The sequence below is a fragment of the Pseudopipra pipra genome, chromosome 13 (genome assembly GCF_036250125.1).
Source record: "Pseudopipra pipra isolate bDixPip1 chromosome 13, bDixPip1.hap1, whole genome shotgun sequence".
Taxonomy (NCBI): domain Eukaryota; kingdom Metazoa; phylum Chordata; class Aves; order Passeriformes; family Pipridae; genus Pseudopipra; species Pseudopipra pipra.
In genome coordinates this window covers 4795357-4819823 of record NC_087561.1, presented here as the reverse complement: position 1 = coordinate 4819823, position 24467 = coordinate 4795357, and the positions used below count along the sequence as shown (strand labels likewise).

Genomic DNA, 24467 nt, shown 5'->3' with positions numbered 1-24467 from the left:
TATTAAGACAACCTCACACAGGCTTAAGTGAAAACTGAGGCTTTACTGTTGGAAATTGTTCAAAATATAGATAAAATAAATGTAGATAAATAAAGAGTTAGGGCATAACTACATATGCTCCATCCTACAGAAGACATAAGCATGCTGTAAGAGACAGGAACTGCATAAGTGTAGATTACAGGAGAGCACTACACTTCTGAGTGTTTTCTACAGCATAAAGCCTTATTTAATCTTCAAATATTAATACTCAATATTATCTGCATTTCTGTTGTAACAGTTCTGTTCCCTAGTCCAGTCTTTTTCATGAAATCAAGAGAGCAGTAGGCTGCTCTGAAAACTTTAAGTGCCCCTCTAGTCACATACCTGAAGCATAGCCTGGCCCCCGCCTGCTGTGCCCCCGGTTTCTGTAAGGCCGACTCCCTCGGCCGAGCCCGGGCCCGTCGTCGGTCATGTACCCCTTCTCCTTGTCCGTGCGGTTGGGGGGTGGCCTGGAAGTAGCTCCGATCTGCCGAAGCTGCTCATCAATTTGCAATCTTTCCAAACGCAGCTGGTCCACTTCCTACGCAAACACAAGCACAGCAAGTCATGTGGAACCACTGTTTAATCATCTGAGTGTTCTCAGGAAGAAAGAGCACTTCAGTATTGCAACTAATCATCTACTTAATACTCAAACAGTAACTCAGCTTTGAGAATAAATTGTTTACCAAAAAGACTTTCTAATCTGTTTGCTACCAATACAATTCTCCCAGTGGCACACTTTACAAATTTAGGTTTGTTTAAAACACATATTGAAAAAAAGCACTCAGATCCCAACACAAGCTTCTTATGGCGCAGCACACAACAAATATCAAAGTTATTAAACAATTATGATGTAAGAGCATTGTTTCATAGAAAGGGATAGTGGTTACCCTGCTGTTAAATCCTATGTAATGATGCTGAACACTGCCAGAGATGCGAGGAAGAATAAAAGCACAGAGAGCAAAGTGCTGTAACTCTGGCATAGAGGCAGCCAGCACACAGCATTCTCACCATATATAACTGGGTAAAAGAGATACAGTAACACATTCATGGAGCACCTTTGCCAGTTTGATATGTTGTCTAGCTAACTTCAAAACCACCTTTTTTTTTTAATTGGGGAGAAAGCTATTGATAGGAGTTTCATTGTGATACCAGGACCTCTGCAGCTCCCACTGACTTGTGCATATCATCCCTTACTCCTCCTCCCCAAGGTGTTCCCTAACCTGATCTTTCTTTCAGAAAACTTAAGTGTTCATTGCTCCAGACTTTTTCATTGGTATCAGGGCCTGGACATATCTTACAAATAAAAAACTCCTAACTTAGGATGACATTCAGTACCTCATCCTTTTCCTTTGTGAGCAAGTTCTCTACTCCATCCAGCAGCAGGTCTGCTTTGTCTGTAGTGTTCCTTTTGCTGCCAATAAACCCGTAAAGGGCCTGTCTCCCTTCACATCCCTTGCCATATTCAACTCCAGATGGACTTGCTTTTCCAAACTCATCCCTGCAGACTCAGACTGTGCCTTTATAGTCCTCATTAGTTACCTGCCCTTGTATGTTTGTTTTTTATCTCTGAATTTTGCCACAAGCTCCTTGTTGGTCCCCGCAGGCCTCCTGATACTTTTGTGTGATCACCTGCATATCAAGGTGGCATATTCTTGAGCTCAGAGAAGGTGATGCTTAAAAGTATCAGCCAGCTCTTCTGAACCTGTTTTCCTTCCAGGAATGCATTTTATGGGATTCTTCCAAGCAGATTCCTGAAAAGGCCGAAATCTACTTTCCTGAAGTCTGAGGCTGTGGATCCTGCTATTAGATATTTTCCTTCCTCTCAAGATCCCAAAACTTCACTACAAACAGCCACTCCAAACAGGTCTGCTTTCTTCTTTTAATAGAGAAATTAACTACTCTGAGCTGATACAGCACATTTGATGTTGATGCCTTATTATGTATCTTTTACAAAAAGTTTCCTTAATAACCTTTGCCTGGAGTCCATTCCACTTCTTGTCAGTGAACTGGAGGGCATTATTCTGAATTGTGATGCAACAGGCCACTAAGGTGATAACATTTTTTGTGTATATGTTAAATGGGATGCAAAATCAAGATAAAACCTCCAAGAGAAGAATCTATCCAGTAGTCATCACACAGACTGATGAACACTCTCGTGTGACCTTCTGTTCAGGAAGGTTGGGTAGCACTAAGAGAAAGTGACCCTAATTGACAACGAACTGATGAATCTAAAACAGAATTGCTGGGCTGTTAAACACTTTCCACTCCCATGTCAGTACCCATTTATGTACTTACTCAAATGCAAGTACCCATTTTAGGTGTCCATAGAAGTTTAAACCAGAAATATCTTCTGAAATAATAATGAGCATACAAGAAAGGAGCTTGGTATTTGGTACTAGTTTTCATCTGGTCCTTATCTGCCTCTACCATGTGACAGCTGCAGAGCTCTCTATCTCTGCTCCAGAACACTGATAAAAGCAGGATTAGAAGGCAAAGTGACTGAGTAGGTAAGGGAACAAAAGTAACTTTTAATTCCAGCTTCTCTGATACCTGTACTGAGAAGTTTAACTAGGTATCGAAATTTTAGCATTCTACAAGATTCACTGACAGCTCCTGCACAGACTGGACATGTATCAAATCCTGAACGGTCTGAAGGTTTCAAAAGAGACACAAGATTATGTTTAATTAAATGAACTCAAAGCTGTCCCTCCTGTCAGCATCTGGCCCTGACACCAAGGCTTGGGCACCTGGCCATGACCACTGTAGGCAAAAGGAACTATAGGTAATAATGTGGGATATTTTTTGCTCCCTATACAACAGGCATCAAGCACTGCAAACTGCTGGGAAGTCATGGAGCCAAGAGGCAAACATAACGTATGAAGCTGAGTTGCCTACAAAACATACTCAAGTATAAAATGTCAATCCACTACAGAAAAAGCAGTTTAGGGATTTTGCATGAAATGCCCACAGTCTATAAGATCCTGCCTAGAACACTGCTTTGCAGCTCCATGAGGAACTGGCTATTCCTCATATATAAAGTTGGCAATACTTTTGAGACAGATTATTTTCTAGTTCATCTGTAATTTGCATTCTGAAAAAAAGCTTTTTTCATCCTACCTTTCACATAAATTATTCTTTTAATAAAACGTTTTGTTTTTAGATGGAAAACTTGTTATAAACCCAATTTTTCAACAGCCTCAGAGCCCAAACAGACTTTAGTTATCACATTGCTACCATCTTAAGTATTGATAGAAAAAAAAAATCAGTGGTAAAGCAGCATTGTTTTCCTCACCTTTAAATAATTAAGATGATAATCCAGAAGAACAGTTGCATTAGTGATGCTATCCTTGGTTCCCACAAACACAAATGGCACCATGCCCTAAAACACAGTAACAGGAGTCCTATGGTTATTGATTAGGCATCGAATGCTGAAGAGAACCCAACATATTACTGTAAAATTTGAAAACAAGTCTTAAAACACAGATAAGCATAAATTAAAAGGGAAATCAGAGAACAGTTTATTTAAATTCTGATACTGATTAGATCATGTAGTCTGACTCCCTTTAGGCAAAGAGCTTTTTTACACAAGGAAATTCAGGCCGTTTGCATCACAATGGCAACTTTTATTTTTCTGAAGAAGTGAAAAACAGTCAATTTAAAACACTCCATGTTTCCTCCCTTCAAAAATAATACCACCTTTGCTGATCACATCTATACTCTCACACCAGGTCCTTTCAGTCTACCTTCGATCTTTTAAAAAAGTGAATCAAATTAACATCATGTCATGAAACAGAACTCGATCCTTCTTGAGGATCTCTACATTTGTGAAAGGCAAACCAAAACATATTCAAGAAAGAGTAAGTACTTCAGGTAACAATTTCTAACTTACATTTCTTTCACCTTTCAAACATGTTAATTCAACAAACAGACGGAAAATGTAAAGCTGGAAATTTAGTGTCTGAAATGATGATATTTGGAGATAAAATACTTAAAGATTAACTTAGGCAACCCAAGCAGGACTGTATTCCAAAGGTTTTCTGCAGAAGTGAAATGATTTGAGACACAACTGTTTTAAGAAATAACAACAGCATGATATGCCAAGGTTCCCCAAGAGTGGCAAGTCTGTAATTTTGTCTCAGCTTTTTAGGTCTTGTTTGTTTTTCTCCCCCTCCCTTTCTTTTACATACAAAAGACTTAATGCAGATGTGTGAGGTCTAATGTAAGTAACAAGAAAAAAATAATATATACACAGTCCTCTAGTCCTAAGAAACCTCAGTACTAACTTTCATACTCATTAGAAGTCCTTTAGCCACAGGCATCGTTGACTGAAATCTTTTATTGTCTGGGGTATTTTAAGTTTCATAAATATTTAATACAATCTGATAAAGAACAGTGAAATTTCTACTAAACTGGCTTTAACTAGCTCACAGTATCAATTATTAAAAGATCACAAGTCAAATGATTTAAAGAGGCATTTAAGGAAAATGTTTGCTGTTGCTTTTAGCAGTGGATTAAAGGTATAGCAATGCCAGCTATTAAGAATATGAGCTGGTAACCATGTCAAACAATTTCAGCCATATAAAAGCATCAAAGTACTTATTTATTGAACCTTATTTTTGTCTTCAAAGCAAAAGTACCAATCTTCAGCTTGGCTGCAATGGTGAATACTGAACAGACCTTATATGCATAATAAATTTAGAGATAAAAGTAATATATATTACTATCTCAAACAATACCTATCTCATTTTAAAAATATGAAAAACTTAAAGATTCTGTTATAAAATTATGAGATACATAAAACTGTACCTGAAATTAATGGGCAGTATTCTAACATCTCAGTCACATTAAAAAAAACCCAATGCTGTATTAAAATTTAACTGAACTATTGTTCTACTACAAGAAGGGCTCCAATATCCAAGTTCACACATGGGGAGATTACTTGTATTTCTTAGTTGAAATAAACCTGCATTCAACTTCCAGCAACTAACTCTTACCTGCCAAGATGTGATCCCAGGTTTCTGCCTTGCTCCTGGTATGACACAACTAACACACGAGGCAGTGCAAGCAATGCCAGTGCTAGAAATGTCATTACCAGGTAAAAGAGAAGCATGAATGCAGAGCTTGGCAGGTAAAAAAAAAGCTTTCAAGATAATCTTTAAAAGCTGCATTTTGTATAGAAAAAGGTAAGCAAATAAGCCTTTTCAAGTCAGAAGACAAAAAAGAAAGCCTGACATACTAATTGCAGCCATGAGTATTTGCTCTTTTACCCTTCTGTGAATCTACTGCCTGCAGCAATAGCAGCAGCCTCTTGCTTATTAAACTAGTTCTATTTTATGATGTAGGAATTTACACATCTTTTCAGGTAGATGTAAAACTAGTGAAATAGTAAAAACCCCTCATTTAATTGCTTAGTCACCCTTTACAGAAAGATGGAAATTGGATTGTGAGTCCTCAGTAACAGATTCACAGTGATAAAACAAAGGATGAACTACTCAAGCAAGAACATAAGGGCTCCAGAAACACATTCCATATCTTATCCAATGTAGCAGAGGTTCTTAACTGGTACCTGTTTAGATTTTGAGGTAAACTAAAGGCAGTTCAGTTTTCTTTAAGCACATTTCACATTTGAAATTGCAGGGAATCTTTCCTTGCACTGAGATGTTAAAACCTTCGTGCTTTGAGGTTTTTTTTGCAAACCTGCAACTTTGCCCCTCGATGCAGCCCCACATAAAAGTGCCTCAAATTAAGAAGTTCAGGACATCTTTAACTCCCTTTACAGGCTGAGAGCCTTCCTGGGCAAACCTGGATTTTCACATTGTTCATGCTTGTTTTTCTTTAGGTTACAATTTACAGGTTATTGTGAACCTAGGTAATATTTTTTTAAAAAGAAGTTTTAAGAAAAAGCACAAGCTTTTCATTACAACATAAATTACTAAAAAAAAATTAAACCAGGTAAAAACATAAGAGATCAAACACAAAGTAGATTAGTGAATGAAAACAAGTTTCATATATGTTGATTTATAGCCTAGCACATGCTGGAAAATGTGTCATTGCTTCCAACAGGAGTAAGATAAAATCTCTAAGAAGGTACATCACCAAAAATCTTCAAAAACCATTTTTGTCTAACACAGATAAGCCAAATTTACATAAAACCGCCTCTCAGCATTAATAGTATAAGATGGACTCTATCAGAAAATACACTTTAATCAAAACTTTATCTTACCACTATGAAGATACAAGGAAGAATTTAATTTATCACTGGGTAGAATACAACCAATTAATACATAGAGAAATCATATTAACTGAAAACATACCTCTTCTTGTGGAATATTTTTATCATTTTCAGCCTCAATTCTCACTCTTACAACGCCAGATTTGTCCACTATCTCTTGAATCAGTTTTCCATTTTTTCCTATTACTTTTCCTACAGAAAGAACATACAGAGCATTCCACTTTTAGGGTTTCCTCCCAATCCTCAGAGTATTGCTGTACTCTAATTAGACAAGAGTATTTAAGTATCAGTGCAAGAACTTGTCCAAAATGACTTAAATCCTCTACAACACAGGTTTAGTTAATGAGCCATAAACCAAAATGTCTATGTAAGCTTGGGGTGTTAACTTGTCACATGTATTGATTACAGAAATATTCACTATCTTGCAGCTTATTTGGCTTTGCTTTGGTTGGTTTAAAATAACCTCAGTGATTTACAAACACTGCTGTTTGCATACCCAACCAAAGCCAAAGAATCCTTTTACAATGCCCGAGCATTTGTTGTAACTATTTTTTGTGTAGAGCACAAAGCAAAACTTAGTTCATTTACAAAATTTTAGTTGATGGAAGTTTTCTGACACAGCCAAAGATACCATATGAGCCAGATGTAAAATTCTCTTCTGTGAAACTGAGCTTTGTAGAGATATTTGACAGTAGTTTATAATTCACTAAAAAATCAAAGACAAAAATGGAAATAAATTGTACTCCAATGGCAGTAATGCACACATTTATCTTATGAAGCAGACGTTCCAGTCTGAGACAAAGAAAATGAAAACTTTAGTTCTTTCCAACCTCAGCAAAACAACTTGCTGTCTGAAAAATGGCAGGAAAGCTAAGCAGCTTGGGAAGTAATGAGGAAAGGCCACATCCTTCAATCACAGCTTTCAAGAAAAGCTTAGAGTGATGCCAAAGATGTTTTCCGCGTGTGACAAAAATTAATATCCAGAAACTATTCTGCCTTCTATTTAAACATCAGCACGCTGCTTCTAGTTTAAGGCAGTTCTCAGAAGGCATTTTCCCTTCCTATCACATAGTTAGCCTCCAGAATTGACATACCTACTAAATTTCTTGGAACTTGTATAACATCTTCAGCAAATTCAAGGTAACTTCTTGCCTTTTTCACTGCATCTTGATCCTAAAATAGACACATGTATGAGAGGAACAAGATTCATTTTCCCCAGGTTTTTTGTTTTGCTTGTTTGTTTCTTTCTTTGTTTATTTTGGGTATTTTCTGAAAGGCTAAAGAAGGGAACCTACCTCTCCATAAATATGGAATGTACAAGTATCTTCATCAAGGTCAATGGCAGTCACTCCAGGGACTTTTCTGGCTTGCTGAATATTAGCACCATGAGTGCCAATGGCCAAACCCATCAGGTCTTCACGTACAACAAACTGTTCGTGGAACCGTGATGCAAGTTGCCTAGAACTCTGAAGAACAACAGAATGCCAGCTCACTTTGATTGTTAGTACACTGGAGAGACACATCAACAAATTTTGAGCCCATTTTTCAGTCAGGTATTTAGCCTGCTTTTTATTCCATCAATCCTTTTAATGCATTCTTCAAAACCACTGAAGAGTCTCCTTCAGAAGTCTTTTAAATATTAACGTAAGGTTGGCCTCTAGCTGTGTTGACACCTCTGTATTTTGAATTACCCTTTAATAGCTACAGCTATCAGGTGTTACTAGGTAAGACAGCATTCATGTAAGGTAGTAAAATAAATGCTGTGTTGTTCAGCAAAGCAAACTTTATGATTTCTGATTAAAAAAAACGCACCCATTTCAACAGGTGGCAGGGGACAGCAAGAACTCAATCACTAACAAAAATTCTACAGAAAACAGAGCAACTGTACATAACTACTGCACTTAAAAAAAGTAAAATAAAGAATCCATGCCTATATGTGATAAGACAAAAATTAAGGTATAACTGCAATTATATCTTTATATTGAATATTGTAAGTTGCCTGAATTCAGAGAACAAAAACTTTAGAATTTCATCCAGGAATCACACTTCCACAAAGACAGAAGGGTCAGTCTGAGAACTCACAAGCGTGAGCATAACAGAACACAAGAACAATAGTTTAATGCATTGAGGGAAGATAGAGAATTTCCAACTGTGATAATCTATTAAGGAAAGAGTGTTTTGCAAGGAAGAAAAAAGATAAAAACCCAAAATATATAATCCTATACATGTCCCTGCATCACAATCAAAGCTATAACTACTGTGAAGACATACACAAGCACACTTTAAATCAGCACTGCAACCTCAGCAATATGGGACCCTACAGAGGTTGAGAAAACACCAAGAAGTGCCCACAGCAAGTCCTATTCTCTCCCAACTCAACTGGTTCTGCTTTCTGACCTGCTCCTGTTAAAGCTGATGATAAATATCCAGTGTTAAACCACTGTCACAAAGAACTGGCTATAGGAAGTAGTAGTGTAAGTATCTGAGTGTCATATACTTCATATATTCAGAGCTCTATCAAGCATTTTAGTAACCACATTACAGACAAATTGTAAAGCTAAACTTATTTTAAATGCTCAGAGTTCTACATTCTAACAGATAATCCAAATGCTGATTTACTAGCTGACATCTGTTACAGACAGTCAAATGAGAATAGAAAACAGGATGATCAAGACAAGGATCAGTTGTTAACACAACTGTCTATGATACATAAAAAAGATGAAACTGCATCATCACTGGGGACCTTGGTTATGACAGTCAGAGCATAGTTATAGTGCTTGCACTAAAAATATCATTAGCTTTTCTGTAAGTGATGTATTACAAGGTGTTTTATTTAAACATCGGAAATTCTGTATTCTAGTTTCTTCCAACACATTAATAAGAAAAAAACCTGTGCATATAGCATATTAATACCTACACAGCAGCCATGACTGAATTCTATTTAGATATAATGAAATACAAACCAGAATGCAGAACACTTTTAAATTCAGGCTTTTTAGTATGTGAAAAAAACCCCAAACCAAACAACAAAAAGAACTAAGTCAGACTCACTGGGAAAGAATGTAAACAAAAAGTAATCAGTTATTTTACTTGATGCTCTAAAAGCCACATTTGAGAATTAGAGCCGTGCAAGTCAAGAAGCCAATATGCAGAAAAAAGGTACAAAAAAAAAAAAAAAAAAGATCACCAATGGAACAAAAGGAGCTGGTCTAGTGATAATGACTCAGAAAGCAGGAAAGGTAAAACAGCCAGAAGAAAAAAAGTGGCAGACTTTTAATGTTCAGTGAGTACGAGAAAAAGGTCTACTAGATGGAAACAGTGAACTGTTATTAATAATGCAGTAAAGCCCAAAGTGTTCACTAAATATTTTTTCTGCAGATGGACATGTGCAGTCTGTTGTTATGTCTGTGTCTCATAGAAATCACAACTATGATTTCTACTATCTGAAGCTTTTCTTTTCAGCTTTGGATGAAATTAGTTTTATATTTATTCTATCTACAAGAAACACAAATGCCAAAATGAAAAAATATCAGCCAACTTTTGTCACACACATTTTAACTGTATATATTTGTCTCACAACCTTCATTCAAGCACTGCTTAGGTAGAAGCTGAAGTTCAATAATGGTTTTCTAGTGAGAACCAAATAGAGTTCGAGACCTTCACAGCATCAGAAAGGTTCAGTGTTACAATGACAAAAAGAATTCAAGATTAGTTTGGGAAAGGAATCAATGACAACAGTTGTTGGTGCATGCACTTGTGGGGGCATGTAAAGAGAATTAGCTCTAAAGAGGCTGTTGTTCTTCCCACCTCCAAAATAATACTTTGCACTTCAAGAGGTAAACTGCCCACACAATTGTCAGTTCTGCAGGAAGATAAAGAAGAATGATTACTGAAGAGCTACAGTGGGGTGCTCAATAAGCAACACCAATAAGGAAAAATTGGACCTTTCCCGGTATTAAGAAAAATCAAGACCAAACAAACTTGGGTCTGAAACACAGAAATCAGGAGACTAAGAAGAGGACAACAGAACTGAGAACTTCTTGTAACAGTGAGTACACTCACTGGATACAAGAGGCCTGAACTACTACATGACATCCCACTTCACACTAAAACCAAACAGATGTAACCCTTGGGATGGAGGGGGGGATGAAACCTGGGTCTGCAGTAACACTGCTGCTGTACACCCATATAAAACTGAATTACAGTACTTTGAGTGGTACCTCTGGTTCTTGACAGTGAATCTAAAAAGTTTTTAGAAATGTTATTTTATCTGATTTGTAGATAGGAGAAAAATCATAAAGAAATGTTAATTCTGATGTATAAAGAACCCCTTATTTCCTAGCCTACTCTTTTTTTTTTTAACCCATGGACAAGTATGACTCAAGCTTCTTGCCAGTCAACACCCACTCTCCAGTCACAGGAATATCAGAAGCTGTATCTGCTGTAGATTATTTCCTAACATTTTATCTATAGATGAACCTACCCCTTCGTACACTCTACCAACACCAGTCTCACTATGTTATTTTGCTAGATCCAGTTCTAGTCCACGTCACTACTATGACATATTCACTATCTATTTTTAAAGCTATCAAATAGGTGGCACTACTCATGCAATCATGGCTAATTATTTTCTGCTTCAAACTATGAAAAAAATGTATGTGTACATGTGCCTATGCACTTGTATTTACCCTCCCCCCAAAATCCTGCTGATAAAAATGAGCCTTTGCAAGAACAGACCCCATAGCTGTCAATGTCTGTTGGATGACACCTCCACCTGCCTTTTGTTTCACACCTCCAGTCTTACCATTATTTCACCCCAATGCAAGTCCTGCCAGCTAAGAAACGCATGAAGGTTTTCTTTATCATCTGTTTTACTCCAATTACTTCAGGGAAAACAACCAACATACCTCCAGCTGTTTGCTGGCTTCTTCATTTCTCAGTATCAGGGATAACTTGGTACGAAGACTTCGAAAGTGCATATCAATCAGCATGTTTGCCCGCTTTGTTGTTACGTCGTTGATTGACTAAATTAGTGATAAAGAAAACAGTAATTAGTAATAAAGCAAAGTGGGTTACTTATGAACTCTTGAAAGAAACCACTGCCAATGGTACAGTAAGATATTTGTACTTACCAAAATAATAAGCTGGTGGTTTTCAGAATCATATGTTACAGAAAAAGCTCCAACTGCCTTTTTGAAATCCTTATGTGCAGATTCTTTGGCACACCTAGGAATAAAAATGCTACAGAGTTAAAAATAATAACCACTGCATTTTTGGTTAACAGCCAAAAAGATTAATTCCTTAACACAAAGAATGTAAATAAAGATTCTCCAAGCTCTCCCTTTTAGAGCAGGTGCTATTTCATTCTTTATTATTTATTTTACTCATTGTTCTTTCATTTGTTTTCATGCGAGTAGGATTCGAAATATTTCAGAAATTTTCTGTACGTGCATCTATGAAATGACAAGTTAAACAAAACTACATTAAAAAGCTACAGTCATTACAATCAGCAAGACCAAAATTTCAAACACATCATGAACCAGTACATGTGATTTCATTGTAACCACTGCAGCATTCTTGTGCTCATCTCATGCTGCATTTGGCTTCTCCAGGCCTCCTCTGTCCACTTGCTACTTTGTGAACTTGTGTACTACAACACCAACTGCAGAAATTTTTAGTCTAACCTGAATTTATAGTTCATTCCACACTGAAGCAATAACATGCATCTCAAAAAAAGCAGAAAGTGATCTAAAGGTAAACAAGGGGAGTCAATATTAATCTGACTTTCAGAGCTATATCTACACGGGAACAGCATGTCCACCTTCTATGAGAAAACTAGCTGTTCTGTATCATACTCTGGGAGGTTTAATTACTGTACAGCTATTCTCAGAGCCATCAACAAGTAACAAAAGTTGACATATTAATTCGACAAGGACAACAAAAGTTCACATTAATCTGTGCATATCACTGAACAGCTGTAAGAATAAAAATCTTCACTTATACCACACACAAACCCTAAAACCTTGAAGAAAGCATTTCCTCCTCCAAGACTAAATTGTAATTTAAAAACTTATCTATTTGTCAAGTATAACCATGTCAACATTTGTATTTTCTATATTCTTACATGAAAATTTAAAAAAATTAATTTGGAGTGGTGAAAAGCATCTTTATTCCTTCTTGTCTCAAGTTCCAAACGTTACCCACATTTTGAAAAAAGTTATAAAGAAACACTTGTACTCACATTTGCCTTAAATCTTCGGGAACTGCCAGTTTGATTTTATGAAAAGTATCTTTTGTTGCGGGTTTATTGGGGTTCACAGATCTCAAGCGCTCAATTGTGACGATTTCGTTGTATGTAGCATCACAGGCTGCATATTCTATTACGTAGAACTGATATAAAAATAATAAAATCATCCAAGCCACACATTTTATAACAAGAGTGAGCATTATGCTATTAAGGAAAAGGTACTTTTGTTAACTGCACAAGTCAAAGTTGACTTTTCAGGTTGAGGTTAATGGTAATTGCAACTGTCCCAATCTCTGATGGGAGATGAAGAGAGATTAGTTAAAAACACCATGCACATCAATATATAAATAGAAAACAATGGGAAAATAAAGTATAAATAAATATAAAATATATATGTATATATGCATATTCCTACCTCACCCTTTATCATTCTCACTTTAGCCAACCACCAACAGCAGGGTTCTTTTTCATTTGCCCTGGAATAAACCTAAACAAAATACATACATTACATTCTTAAAAGACATCACAAAAGCTGACACTAATATGATCAGGAATGCTACAGGAACAAAATCCAGTAGAATGTATTAGTACATAAAGCACACAGTACATTAGTACAGAAAGTCTCTAAGCACCACACAGCAAACAGGTAACAGCTGACCTATCTATTGATAATACAAGCAGGAGATAAAGTTATGTATGCAAGATTGTACAGATAAATAATACTGTACCCAATCTATTGGCATTAGTTGCTTCAGTCTTGCATACAGTCAAAGAGAGATAATTCAGGCTTCTACAACTGTTAATATTTAATCAACAGTATTTTTAATTGTGTGTAGGTCTGCTGACAAGTGGGTGAAAGAGAGGACACACAGCTACACTTCTTTAGCACATATATGATAACAGCCACATTCATATCAAATAAGTTTTGCTATTTTCTTATCTTTCAAATGAAAATAAACTTACAAAACATGCAAATCTTGAAAGTTCTCTTTGAGTTAATTATACATTTTATAATTTTATAAAATAAGGAGGTTTTAGGTATGTGCTGCTTTAAAGCCAATCTATGTATACACGCAATTATTTACATATACACATATATTTCTATATTTTATGTACACACACATATAATGCAAATTATCTCATTCAGCATGAAATTTTCCTAACAGAGACATTATTAACTTACAGCTCAAGAACTACAGTCCAGCATCTATTTCTAAATTAATTCAGTTCTGATAAAGGACTGATCTGTAACCAATGAAACGGTGATCATGTTTGTAACTCAGCATGGAGGTCAAGGCACATGGAATTTTACAGGGGTTTCTCTTGGTACATGGAATTTGTGGGGTTCACAACTGTCAAAATCTGGTTTTGATGATGTGCTTGACATAGTGCTTCATGTAGTACTTGGAATCAAAGGAGGTGACAGTACATAACACGGAAGCAAACCTTCCAGTGGCCTGGTTGACATTTTTCACACCAAGTTCTCTCACTTCTCAGAGCAAGTGCTGTGACTGGAGCACACACACATACCCACCTCTACTTCATCACTTTCATTTATGTCTTTGTTATAGCCTGCAGGTGGTGGGAACCTCACATCATGGAATGGTATTTGTCTCTCTGGTTGCCAGCTACAAATAAAAACACAGTGAATGGTCTAAACATTTTCATTTTCTTCATAAACAGAAATCAGAAACATCTCGAATCCATTAATTTTACTTTTTAAACTTTGTGGACCTTCTGTGCATACTAATGTGATCAAATGTATACATAATAAGAAAAATACATCTAAGTGACCATTAAGCATCTTAAATGAATCCCTGATGTCACCTGCAGTCTTTTGAAATCATCCAGCAGCAGTTTTTACTCTATTTACAATTATAGGTCTTAATACCACCATTAGAAACATAGGTCAAACATTCCATAACACATTTGGACATTTCCTTCAAAACAAGCCTGTATGTTCTTTTTCTTTGTTTCTACCACAGATTATGAAAACTTGATCAGGATTCAGTCTGAATACAGTTTCAAATTTTCAGTTTCTTTAATAGAGATTGGATAAATTTGCTTTATAGATTAGAAAACTGCTATTCCTCACTTATCTATAGAACAATTTTCGTAATAATGCAATCTGCTAAAACTAAAATAAGACAGTCACGTGAGACAGAGACAATCATGGGACAACTGCTGACTTATTCAAACATGGGTTGTCATCATGTAAATTCAAGAACATGCTTATTTTCCCAGTTTTGTACTTAGAAGTATTTAAACCATTAAAACCATTTATACAGAAATATCACAAAATAGTAGATATTGAACTTAATTCTAAAACAGCCAAACAGCAAGTTTAGTGTATCTAAAAAATGCTACTCAGTCATATTTAGGTTAATCAAATGCAAGGTTGATACTCTATCATTTGTAGGTATAACACCAGCAATACACTTACTTGTTTTCAAACGAAACTGTTATTGAATCTTCATGCACATCCTTTACAAATGCCTGTGGAGGAAACAAGGTATAATTATGGTATGCTTGTGGACATTTTAAAAAGTAATTGTAAACCTCCATAACACTTTTCTTTCACAAATTTTGAAACTCACAATGCAAGTGTGCTTTCAAATCAGCCTTTTTAATTTTGCAGTAGACTTACACAAAACACATCCTGAAAGCTGATAACCTCCTTGGGTTTGTGACTCCCAGCATATTGATACACAAACAGAATGCCCAAGCTATGAATACATTCTTCCTACTTTTGAGAAGTAACAGGAGAGGTTACTAAGAAACAACAAGAGCATTCTGAATAGTTTCATAAGGGAAGTTTAAAATGTTTGATTTTATAATCACATTTTTTAGGGATAGACAGGCATAAAAATTAAACACCTGTACTCCTTAAAAACCCCCACAGAACCTCTAAGTTCTGTCTCTTCTCTCTTTTACCTCAAAATACATTTGAATATTGCATTAGGAAAACTCATCTATATCCATTTCAGCAGAGTTTTGCCCACATTTACATCATCACACTAATTCTGTAGTGCATGAACTTTAGATAAATGCTCCTCAGCCTTCCTTCCTTTTTCTCCTGGGCACGGATAACAGTGGTGTTGTCCCCCAGGCCACCACAAACAGAGGATAAAACTACCATTCAGCACTGACAGGGCTCCTCCTGCCTTGGACACCCAACTGACTGATGTTTGTTTGATTAGTTTTCAGCTTTAAACTCTGAACATCCCCCCCTGCTCCCACCTACAGAACAGCAAGATCAATACTCAAAGAACTCTGGGATTTATCAATGAAAATATTTTTATTAGCCTCAAATGGTGGAGGCCACAGGTCAACCAGGGATGAAAAGATTGTGTGTTTTTTTCTTTATTTTTTAAAGCATCTCCATGAACTTCTGAAACAAACTCTTTATTACCCTCACACTTCCATGTTTCCAAGACAAGAACAGATATTATCTCTTATAAGAAGGTAAAAGTTTCTTTCTCATTTGGAATCTAAAAGTTTAAAAAAAAAAAATCTTCAGTATTTTTGCTTTATAAAGTATTCCAAAGTATTTCCCAACTTGCAGCAGTATCTCAGTATGAAAGAAGAGCAACACCTGATGGCTGACAGAGAATTCCAAGAATGGGTTATACTAAAATTAAGCGGTACATGAGCATGAGTGTCATCACTCAGACACATTCAGCACTAATGCCACAGTGAAGAGAAGTCAAAGCAAAGCCACAATGACAACAGCAAAAAGTTACTTTACACCTTGCTCCCCTCTCAATACTCTCAAGAACAAGACTTTATTATTGCTAGCAACCAAAGGATACTTAGAACAGTCTTTAAGTATTCATAATTATGTATTTCAAAATTCTAAGCTATTCCTTCAAAGGAGATTACAAGCACAGCTGACGCTTTTCAACGACATGATATAAAGAAGATTTAGGACCACATCTCAAGATCATGTTGATAGTAGTACAGAAATGCTTTTTACATAAAGAGGCAACAGAACTCTCCAATACTGAACATTTACCTAATGTTTCATATTACTGTGTATTCTGTAAGAAAACTCCACAACTAGATATGCCTTTGAACCATACAGTGGTAGTCCTGACTCATTTCACAACATTACACACATCACCTTCAAAAGGCTTCACCCACATTTCTTCCAATCTCTGTCATGTGCACCCTAGAAGTACCTGTTCTTACAGATGCAGCTGAAAGAGATGCCTTTAATTCCTGACAAATACTATGATCACTACCAAGTATTAGGTATGGCTCCTTCATGCCACAGACTGCAAAAGGATAGGGCTGAGCATTATTAGTAATACTTGAGTATGCAAAAGTAGAAATTACTTCATAAAGCAAATTCAACAGAAATTATACCAGGAACACTTAGTAGCCTTGAGGAAAACAGGTAAGAGTAACACTAAACCATGCCCTGAGAAAGAGTTCGGTAACAATTTTCTCACATTCATAAAATGTCAAAAAACAAATAAATCCCCTTTCCTTGTATGAAAGACATTTTGGGAGAAGTCATGAAAACACCAAAAGGTGCTCTAAACAGCACTCTGAAAAAATTCCAGGAAATGACAGAAAAATAAACAAGCACAGCAGTTAAAAGGAAGACTACATCACATATCCAGAACTGAGAGCATCTGATCCATCTTGAGCAGAATTCCAGGGACTGCAGCAATATACCTGACTGGAGGTGATAATGCTAAAATGTACCATTCATAAGTAAACCCTGTGCCACAAATAAATTAAGCTGAAGAGTAGGCTGGACCTTTAAACAGTTCAGCAATGATGTTGTCTGGATAAAACAAAAATTTGAGACACAAAGCTGGTTGGAAGCAGAGTGAACTACACTCTCCTGTTTAAGTTCTTCTTAAACAGTTCTTCCACATTCCTTTGGTCACAACCCAGGGACCTGGAGTATCCTGAACCAGGAACATCAGGATAACTGTTGACTGTACACAGACAGCATCACTACAGACACTGCCAGGGAAAAACACAAATTAACAATTTCTTATATCAAGTTCAGAAGAGTCAACCACACAAATACCTGGTTTTTCACTCCATCCTGGCCAAAAAAGTTGATGTCATAACCTCGCGGCTTGTCTTTTAATTTAGAGTCTTGCAAAATTAAAAAAGTTCACTGTAATAAATTTTTAATTAATTACAAAGTGAACAATGCCTTGCCAAATATCTAATTTCAAACATGCAATATATGCAACACTTCTGGGCACCTCCACGTGATATTTATGCTTAAAAACAACCAGACAAAACATATTAATGACTGTTAATAGTCATCAAAATTTGGTTGTCTAATCCCATCTACCCATAGAAAGGTGGTTTTCCTTGTTTTTAAGTTTCTTCTGACATAGAAAAATATCAGAGATACAGACAATGAAAAACTGATGTGATAAGTATCACAGCATTATGTCAGTTTTCCTCCAATATAAATATTTAAACAGATCTGTAGCACATAAAATGCATTTGGACTCTCCAGCACTCTATATTTTCACGCTTCTAAGCACAAACAGGAAAGTTCTGAAACATTTCTAAGTTTTTCTTAAAAAAAATTAATATTTAAACATTAATGCCTTTGAAAAACCAAAATTAACGCTTATCAGAACTGTTCGGTTATCTCAGTTCTGTGATACGTGTGAAGTTACACACAATGCTAAAAAGAAATGCAATGTTTGACACCACAGGCCAAATTCACAGACACAGGACAGGCCAGCCCCAGATGTCAGCAGAGGCAGAGAAGAGGCTCTGATCTCACACAAAGTATCACAAAAAGTACAATAATCATTCATCAGCCTTTTCTAAATAAAGAACATAAGTTAAGCACAGAAATTCAAACATAAAGGTGCATATACATGAGTTTGAAATGCACCTCCATGAAGGGACAGAACAGTGACTATGATGGTTTTAGAACAGGACAGTGAAAGGATGCAACAGCTGAGATACCACTATTGCTAATATCAGAAATATCAAATAACAGTACACAAAACAACCTGTCAACAGAAGCACATTTTACAATGGTAAAGGTTGATCTTTCTTCTCTAATGTGAAAAAAAAATAATCAACTGTGATAAGTTTTTTACACCAAATTTGACTTTTAGTCACATAAACCATTTCATTTCTCTCCATGTTTCAGACATAATTAAGTAAAAAAGTTTACAATGTGGCATTTCTCAAACACATGGGCATTCACATTCTAAGAAGGGTTATCTGCTGAAGATACAGTCTAAATTTTAACAATTATTTGTTAAAAAAGTAATAATTATCAGAAACACTAACATATTTGTTATTTTTGTACTAAATGGAATAACAGACACTTCAAAGGAACAAATAAAGGCTCCAGCTGCCATGAAATTTTGCTGCTTTTTTTAAAGTCTGCTCACATCATCAGATGTGAGCATTGTCAACCATTTTAATAAAGGAAGATAATTAACTGTAAGGAGGGAAAGTAGGGAAAATATGCTTTTTAACATAAAGAAAAGCTACGTTGATACAAACGTGCATCTACTGTTAGCATAACAGTTCTGAACATGGCATACCTGTTGGAAGGAGAATGTCAAAAGGGAACTCGGTGGATAATCAAATCTGAGAAAGGCTGGACATACAAAGGAACAGAATAGGGAAAGAATAATAGTCACAGAAATGGTCAGCAGGAGAGGGAAAAGGGTAGAGGCTGTTGTCCTCAGAAGGACTGAGCAGACAGGCTCACAAAGGTACACAGAGACTGGAGACACTGGCTGAGGACACGTCTGTATGGAACAGTGAAAGGAAAGAAAAGAAAAAATGGACACAGAGGGCCATGGGAGGCCAAAGGAACAGCTGCTAATAGTGAGACTTGGAGTAATAAAGGAGTAATAAAGATGAATGATTTTATCAGTTGTAGCTTCAATGGAGTTATCTATAAACCCCAGCAAACAACAGCAAAGCGCTGAAACTACTGGAATAAAAAGTGGAAAATTTTCACAAGGTTATAGAGCAAGAAGTGGCAAAAATTGGGTTACAGACAACAGACAGATGTTAACAACAAACACCATTCCAAAACTGTCTGCCTCATAAACAGCACACTTTCCATCTTTAGCAGAGGACACAAGAGAATCACTCCCAAACTGGAAAAGAAAAATCAATTCCATGTTGGAAAGGCATCCAGCATGTCCCCTTTTAGAGGGAAATATCTAAAGCCAGTTCCAAAAAGATTAGACAAAGGCTGTCTAACAGTCCTCTGTGAATGAGATAAGAACTTCAAAACCCCATTTACTACTCCTATATAAGAAAAGACTTGTAAAGAAATGCCCTAATAGTGCACATCTTTGAGATTTAGTTGCTTGGCTGTGAGCTGCAAAAAGGCAGTTCCCTCCCCCTGGATTCACAGTCCTGGTGGTTTGTGGGATCAGACTTCACAAAATAAGTGAGGGAATCTAACATTTTTTTTCCAAGGATTCTGGGCCCAACCACATAGCAAATCATGACTAAGCATCTCTAGGTACCAGATTGTCAATTATTCCTGAATCATGCCCACTGACTGCACTGCACTTTCCATGGAATAATTCATCTTAGGCAAGGAGAAAAAAAAAAAAATCATCAAAGTATGAAGTATTCACCAAGCAATACTTTAATTCCATTCAGAAAGAACTAGTCTCCACTACAGCAGTGACACCAAGACACTCCAGTACTGTGTGAAACACAGAGCACCTGACCAGTATGAAATTTTAATTCAAATCTGGGTCTGAATGCATCCTCAAACCGCCTCCTGCATTTTGTGTGGAACACGATCCCTCTACGTGGACGTTAGACAAGACTGGTTTACTACCCTCAGCAGGGCTTAGGTGACCATTAAGCACCAGTTTGGTACTGTCAAGATGAAGATGCTGCTGAGTACACTCAAAAATGCTCAGGTCCTCCAAAAGACCTGCAAGGAGGACATGAGAACCCAAAGAAGCAATCAGGTGCCTCCTTGTGCCACTTAGCCCCTTCCTGACTCCAACAGCCTCACACTCCTCCCCTCCACATCTCAGCATCAACACAGAGGGGTGTTTTTCCAAAACATTTACATGTACTGATTGAGACCTTCAGAATTATCCAAAGCCAAAGAAATCTTCACAACTTATCAGTAAACCATGAGATTGGCTAAAATAATTGTTTTGCTTTTGATTTGTTTGAAGTGTTACTGCTCTAAAATGCTTCTCAGGAGGCTCCTTAAAGAAACTTTTTAAATGAAAATAAATAAAATCATCTTGCAAATAAATTCACACTTGACATCATCACATACTTCTTGCTATGCTGGGTCAACGTTGGTTTTTTACAAACAAATTCCCCACCTGAAAAATGGGCATAAAACTCAAAAGAAAAAATTTAGATAAATTACTTTATAACAGAGTCATACTCAGATATTAGGACAAAAGAAAAAAATGTTAACTAGAATGACTAGAGGAAAATTGCTGGTTTACATTGAACATTTCTGCATGAGTTTAAAGAAACTCAACAGCTTTTATTTATTTTTTTTTTAGAACTATTGCATTTATCTTAAGTGTGATGCCCTATCTAGAGAGGTAATACAGGTGAAGACCAATAAATCCCTGTGCCCATTTGTCTCCTCAGATAATTTAACTAAGTCCTCTCAGAGATTAAGAGGAGAAAAAAAAACCTCCCATGTCAAAATTTCTAAAAGTTCAAAGGCAAATGTGATATGCAACTTGGAGGCAAAGTCTGTGCTATAACCTGGATACACTATCACAAATAAGCTTCCATGAACATATGCTCAAACAAAACTTTTACCTATACAAGGAGTACAGGGCCCCATGATGTTAAAATTCTGCATAAACAATAAAAGTTATAGAAGCTTCCAATTCTCCCAAGTTTCTTCAATCATATTTGTCACTAAAGATTGCACCATGTCATTTTTACCATCATCTCTTTCACATCGTTGTGTAAATACTCTCATGGAATTGGATAAAAGCCTCATTAAAAGCTGTCCTGTGCAACAAATTTATTCCTTATCTTTCTTTCTGAGCGAATACTGTACCTTTAAAAATGTAAAACTGATTTTTTGAAAGTGCTAAATTATTTAATTCCAGGAAGCCATACACAGATCTAGAACTTCAACTACAGTACTGTGAACTCACAGGATGCTTATTTACCATCCTCACTGGACTTGTACCATACATACTTTTTAAAAAAAGGTATTTTTTTCAGAAAGAGATAGTATCACATATAGTTTAAAAATAAATTTTAAGAGGTCTTTTCTTTTAGAAGCACTGGGAGGTGTTGGAACTGTATCGTTTGGATATCTACCTGGCTCACCACAGGAACACCCGAGTGTGAAATTCTACCTGTTCCTTCATTGCTAACATAAATATTGGATGTCGCACAATAACTAGGCCCAATTTTTAAAGTCCCAGGAACATTTAAACCACAAGAGACCTGCAGAAACCCATCCATGGCTGCTTCTGGTGTGTTGATAACAGGCAATGATTGTAGGCCCAAACCCACCATGCTTGACTTTTATTTTCCTGTGATTAGAGTAAAACCACAAATTACACCCCTATTAACAAGCTGATTAACACAACCCAAATCATGCAAAGCCACACAACACTACACGGTATTAATAAACATATTAAGTGCTCGTTACATATGTTCAAGGCTCACTGATGGCTTTATTAAGCACAAGGGCTTGGAAATAAACATGGAATGCCTCTAAGTAGCTTCAGTAAGAAGCACATTTGATAATTAAATGTATTTAGCGACTCAGCACAGATATATTTGGCCAAGCAACGGTCTCTTTAACATCAGCAGTCACCGACCCCTGCCATGGCATCAGGAGCAGGAATCCTCCACAGCGTTTTACCAGGAATGTGTATTGCCCAGGTCCCCCCTCCTCCCCGCCGTGCAGGCCGTGCTCCAGCAGTGCAGCTTCTCCTGCAAACCCGGACGGCCGGAGCGACTTTCCTTAAGTAGCGACAAAAGCTGAGGATTTAGCAATTAATGCCCCATCCCGGCGCTGATCCTCGCCCAGCGCCGGGGCAGGGCGGCCCGGGGCTCCCCTTCCCACAAAGGGGGGAAGGCCCGAGGCCTCCCCGCTCCGGCTCCTCACGGGCCTCGCGTCCCCTCGGCCCCGTTCGCTCCCCGCGGACACCGCGAGGGACCCGTCGCGGCCTCGCCCCTGCCCCGCTCTCCCTCCTCCTTCTCCTCCTGCCCCGGGGCCTCCGCGCTCCCTCAGCGCGGGGAGGAGGAGCCGCCGCCGCCTCCTCCTCCTCCCGTGCCCGGCCGCGCTCCCTCCCCTGGGGCCCGGCCCGGCCGCGAGCCCCCGGTACCTTGTAGAAGGCCCCGTTGGAGCCCCGCACCTCCACCACCAGCTCCTCCATGTTGTGTGCGGTGCGGGAGACCCGGGCCCGGCGGCGCCGCCTCCCTTCCCTTTCTCTGTGCCGGCGCAGGAGGCGGGGGAGGAGCGGTGTGTGTGTGCGGGGCGGGGGCGCTCGGTTCACGCCGAGCCCGGGGGGGTGTGGCCGCCCGCGGGGCTGAGGAGGGGGCAGCGCAGGGGGGGGTGTGGGCGCTCGGCGCGGCCGCTCCGGGCCGCGGGGCCGCCGGAAATGAAACCGAAACGGCGGCGGCGGCGGCGCGCGGGGAGGGGGGGGCGGGGGCGGAGGGGGGCGCGCGCGCGGGGCCGGCCCGGTTCGCACGCGAGCGCTCGGGGGGCCCCGCGTCACGTGACGCGCGGGGCGGGAGGGGCGGGGCGGGAGCGGGCCCGGGGCCGGCGCGCGCCGCTCGCTCGCCCACCCGCCGCCGCCGCCGCCGCCGCCGTAACGGCCCCGCGCGCGCAGCCGCAGTGGGCGCGGGGGGCGCGCGCGGACCCGGCGGTTGCGGGGCTGAAGGTCCCGCCTCTGCCCCCTCTCCCCCCGCCCCCCCGCACGCACTCCCGCGCCCGTCGCGCGTCTGAGTGACGGCCCTCCTGGCCAATCGGGTGGCGCGGTGCGGCGCCGCGCGCCTGAGTGGCGGCCCGGCTGGCCAATCAGACAGCGCGGCCTGAGCGGCGCTGGCCGGGGCGCGCGGCCCCTCCGGCAGGCCCGTGGGGGGGGGTCGGTGTGCTGTGCCCGCACCAGCCCGGCCCGGGGCACCGATGAGGCGGGGGCAGCGCGGGCGGAGCTGGGGGGACAAACGGCGCCGAGTAACGGCCCTGGGGAGCGATGGTCCTGCGGGGCCCCGGGAAAGGCGAAGGGAATGACGGGCCGAGGAGCGCGGGGGCTGCTGGGATGGAGGGCGAGATGGCGGCTGGGCCTGGCGGGCTTGGGGCTGCTCCCGCAGGGTCTGCCGTGGCGGGGGAAGGCTCTGCCTCCCTGGCCACGGTCAGGAGTGAAGAATAAAATGTAAATGGGATATACACTTTGTGTACTATGTGCATTTTGGGGCACCACGTTATAAGAAGGATATAAAGCTTATTAGCGTCCAGAGAAGGACAGTGAAGATGGGGAAGGGCCTGGAGAAGAAACCAGGAGTGCCTGAGGTCACTTGGTCTGTTCAGCCTCGAGAAGAGGAGGCTGAAGGGAGACCTCGGCTAGGTCTACAACTTCCTTGTGAGGGGCAGAGGAGGGGAAGACACTGATCTCTGTGGTGACCAGTGACAGGACCCGAGGGACTGGCCTGAAGTTGTGTCAGGGCAGGTTTAGGTTAGATAATACAAAAAGGTTCTTCCCACAGAGGGTGATTGGGGACTGGAACAGGTTCCCAGGGACAGTGGTCATGGCACCAAGGCTGACAGAGCTCAAGGAGTGTTTGGACAACACTCTGAGCCACATGGGGATGGCTGTGCAGAGCCAGGAGTTAGACTCGATGATCCTTGTGGATCCTTTCCCACTCAGGATATTCTGTGATTCTGTGAACTGAGGATCTGCACAGGAATGGTCTGGCTGTGGTGGTTGTGCTGAAGGCCTGATCACCTCCCGGGGTGTAACACCAGACGAGCAG

At 39.4% G+C, this 24467-nt stretch overlaps 2 protein-coding genes across 6 annotated transcripts in view; both read right to left on the bottom strand.

Annotated features, from left to right (window-relative positions):
- FMR1 (fragile X messenger ribonucleoprotein 1) overlaps positions 1-23111 on the bottom strand; it is a 29079-nt gene extending 5968 nt beyond the window's left edge. The window contains exons 1-12 of one of the 5 annotated variants that reach the window (XM_064669743.1): positions 22820-23111; positions 14944-14996; positions 14035-14128; positions 12916-12987; positions 12495-12643; positions 11386-11479; positions 11161-11277; positions 7549-7719; positions 7348-7426; positions 6336-6445; positions 3314-3400; positions 364-559 (exon numbers count right to left, since the gene is read on the bottom strand). In XM_064669743.1, the coding sequence (XP_064525813.1) occupies positions 364-559; positions 3314-3400; positions 6336-6445; positions 7348-7426; positions 7549-7719; positions 11161-11277; positions 11386-11479; positions 12495-12643; positions 12916-12987; positions 14035-14128; positions 14944-14996; positions 22820-22870 (1273 nt within the window). In that variant the 5' untranslated portion in view covers positions 22871-23111. Of the gene's footprint in view, positions 1-363; positions 560-3313; positions 3401-6335; positions 6446-7347; positions 7427-7548; positions 7720-11160; positions 11278-11385; positions 11480-12494; positions 12644-12915; positions 12988-14034; positions 14129-14943; positions 14997-19051; positions 19077-22309; positions 22334-22819 lie in introns of those variants that run through there. The other 4 variants (XM_064669742.1, XM_064669744.1, XM_064669745.1 and 1 more) reach the window with 4 other exon arrangements.
- A 403-nt stretch (positions 23112-23514) lies between these two features.
- LOC135421733 (uncharacterized) lies at positions 23515-23904 on the bottom strand. Its single transcript, XM_064670419.1, has one exon. The coding sequence runs from the start codon at positions 23902-23904 to the stop codon at positions 23515-23517; it is 390 nt and encodes a 129-aa protein (XP_064526489.1).
- Positions 23905-24467: the final 563 nt, after the last annotated feature.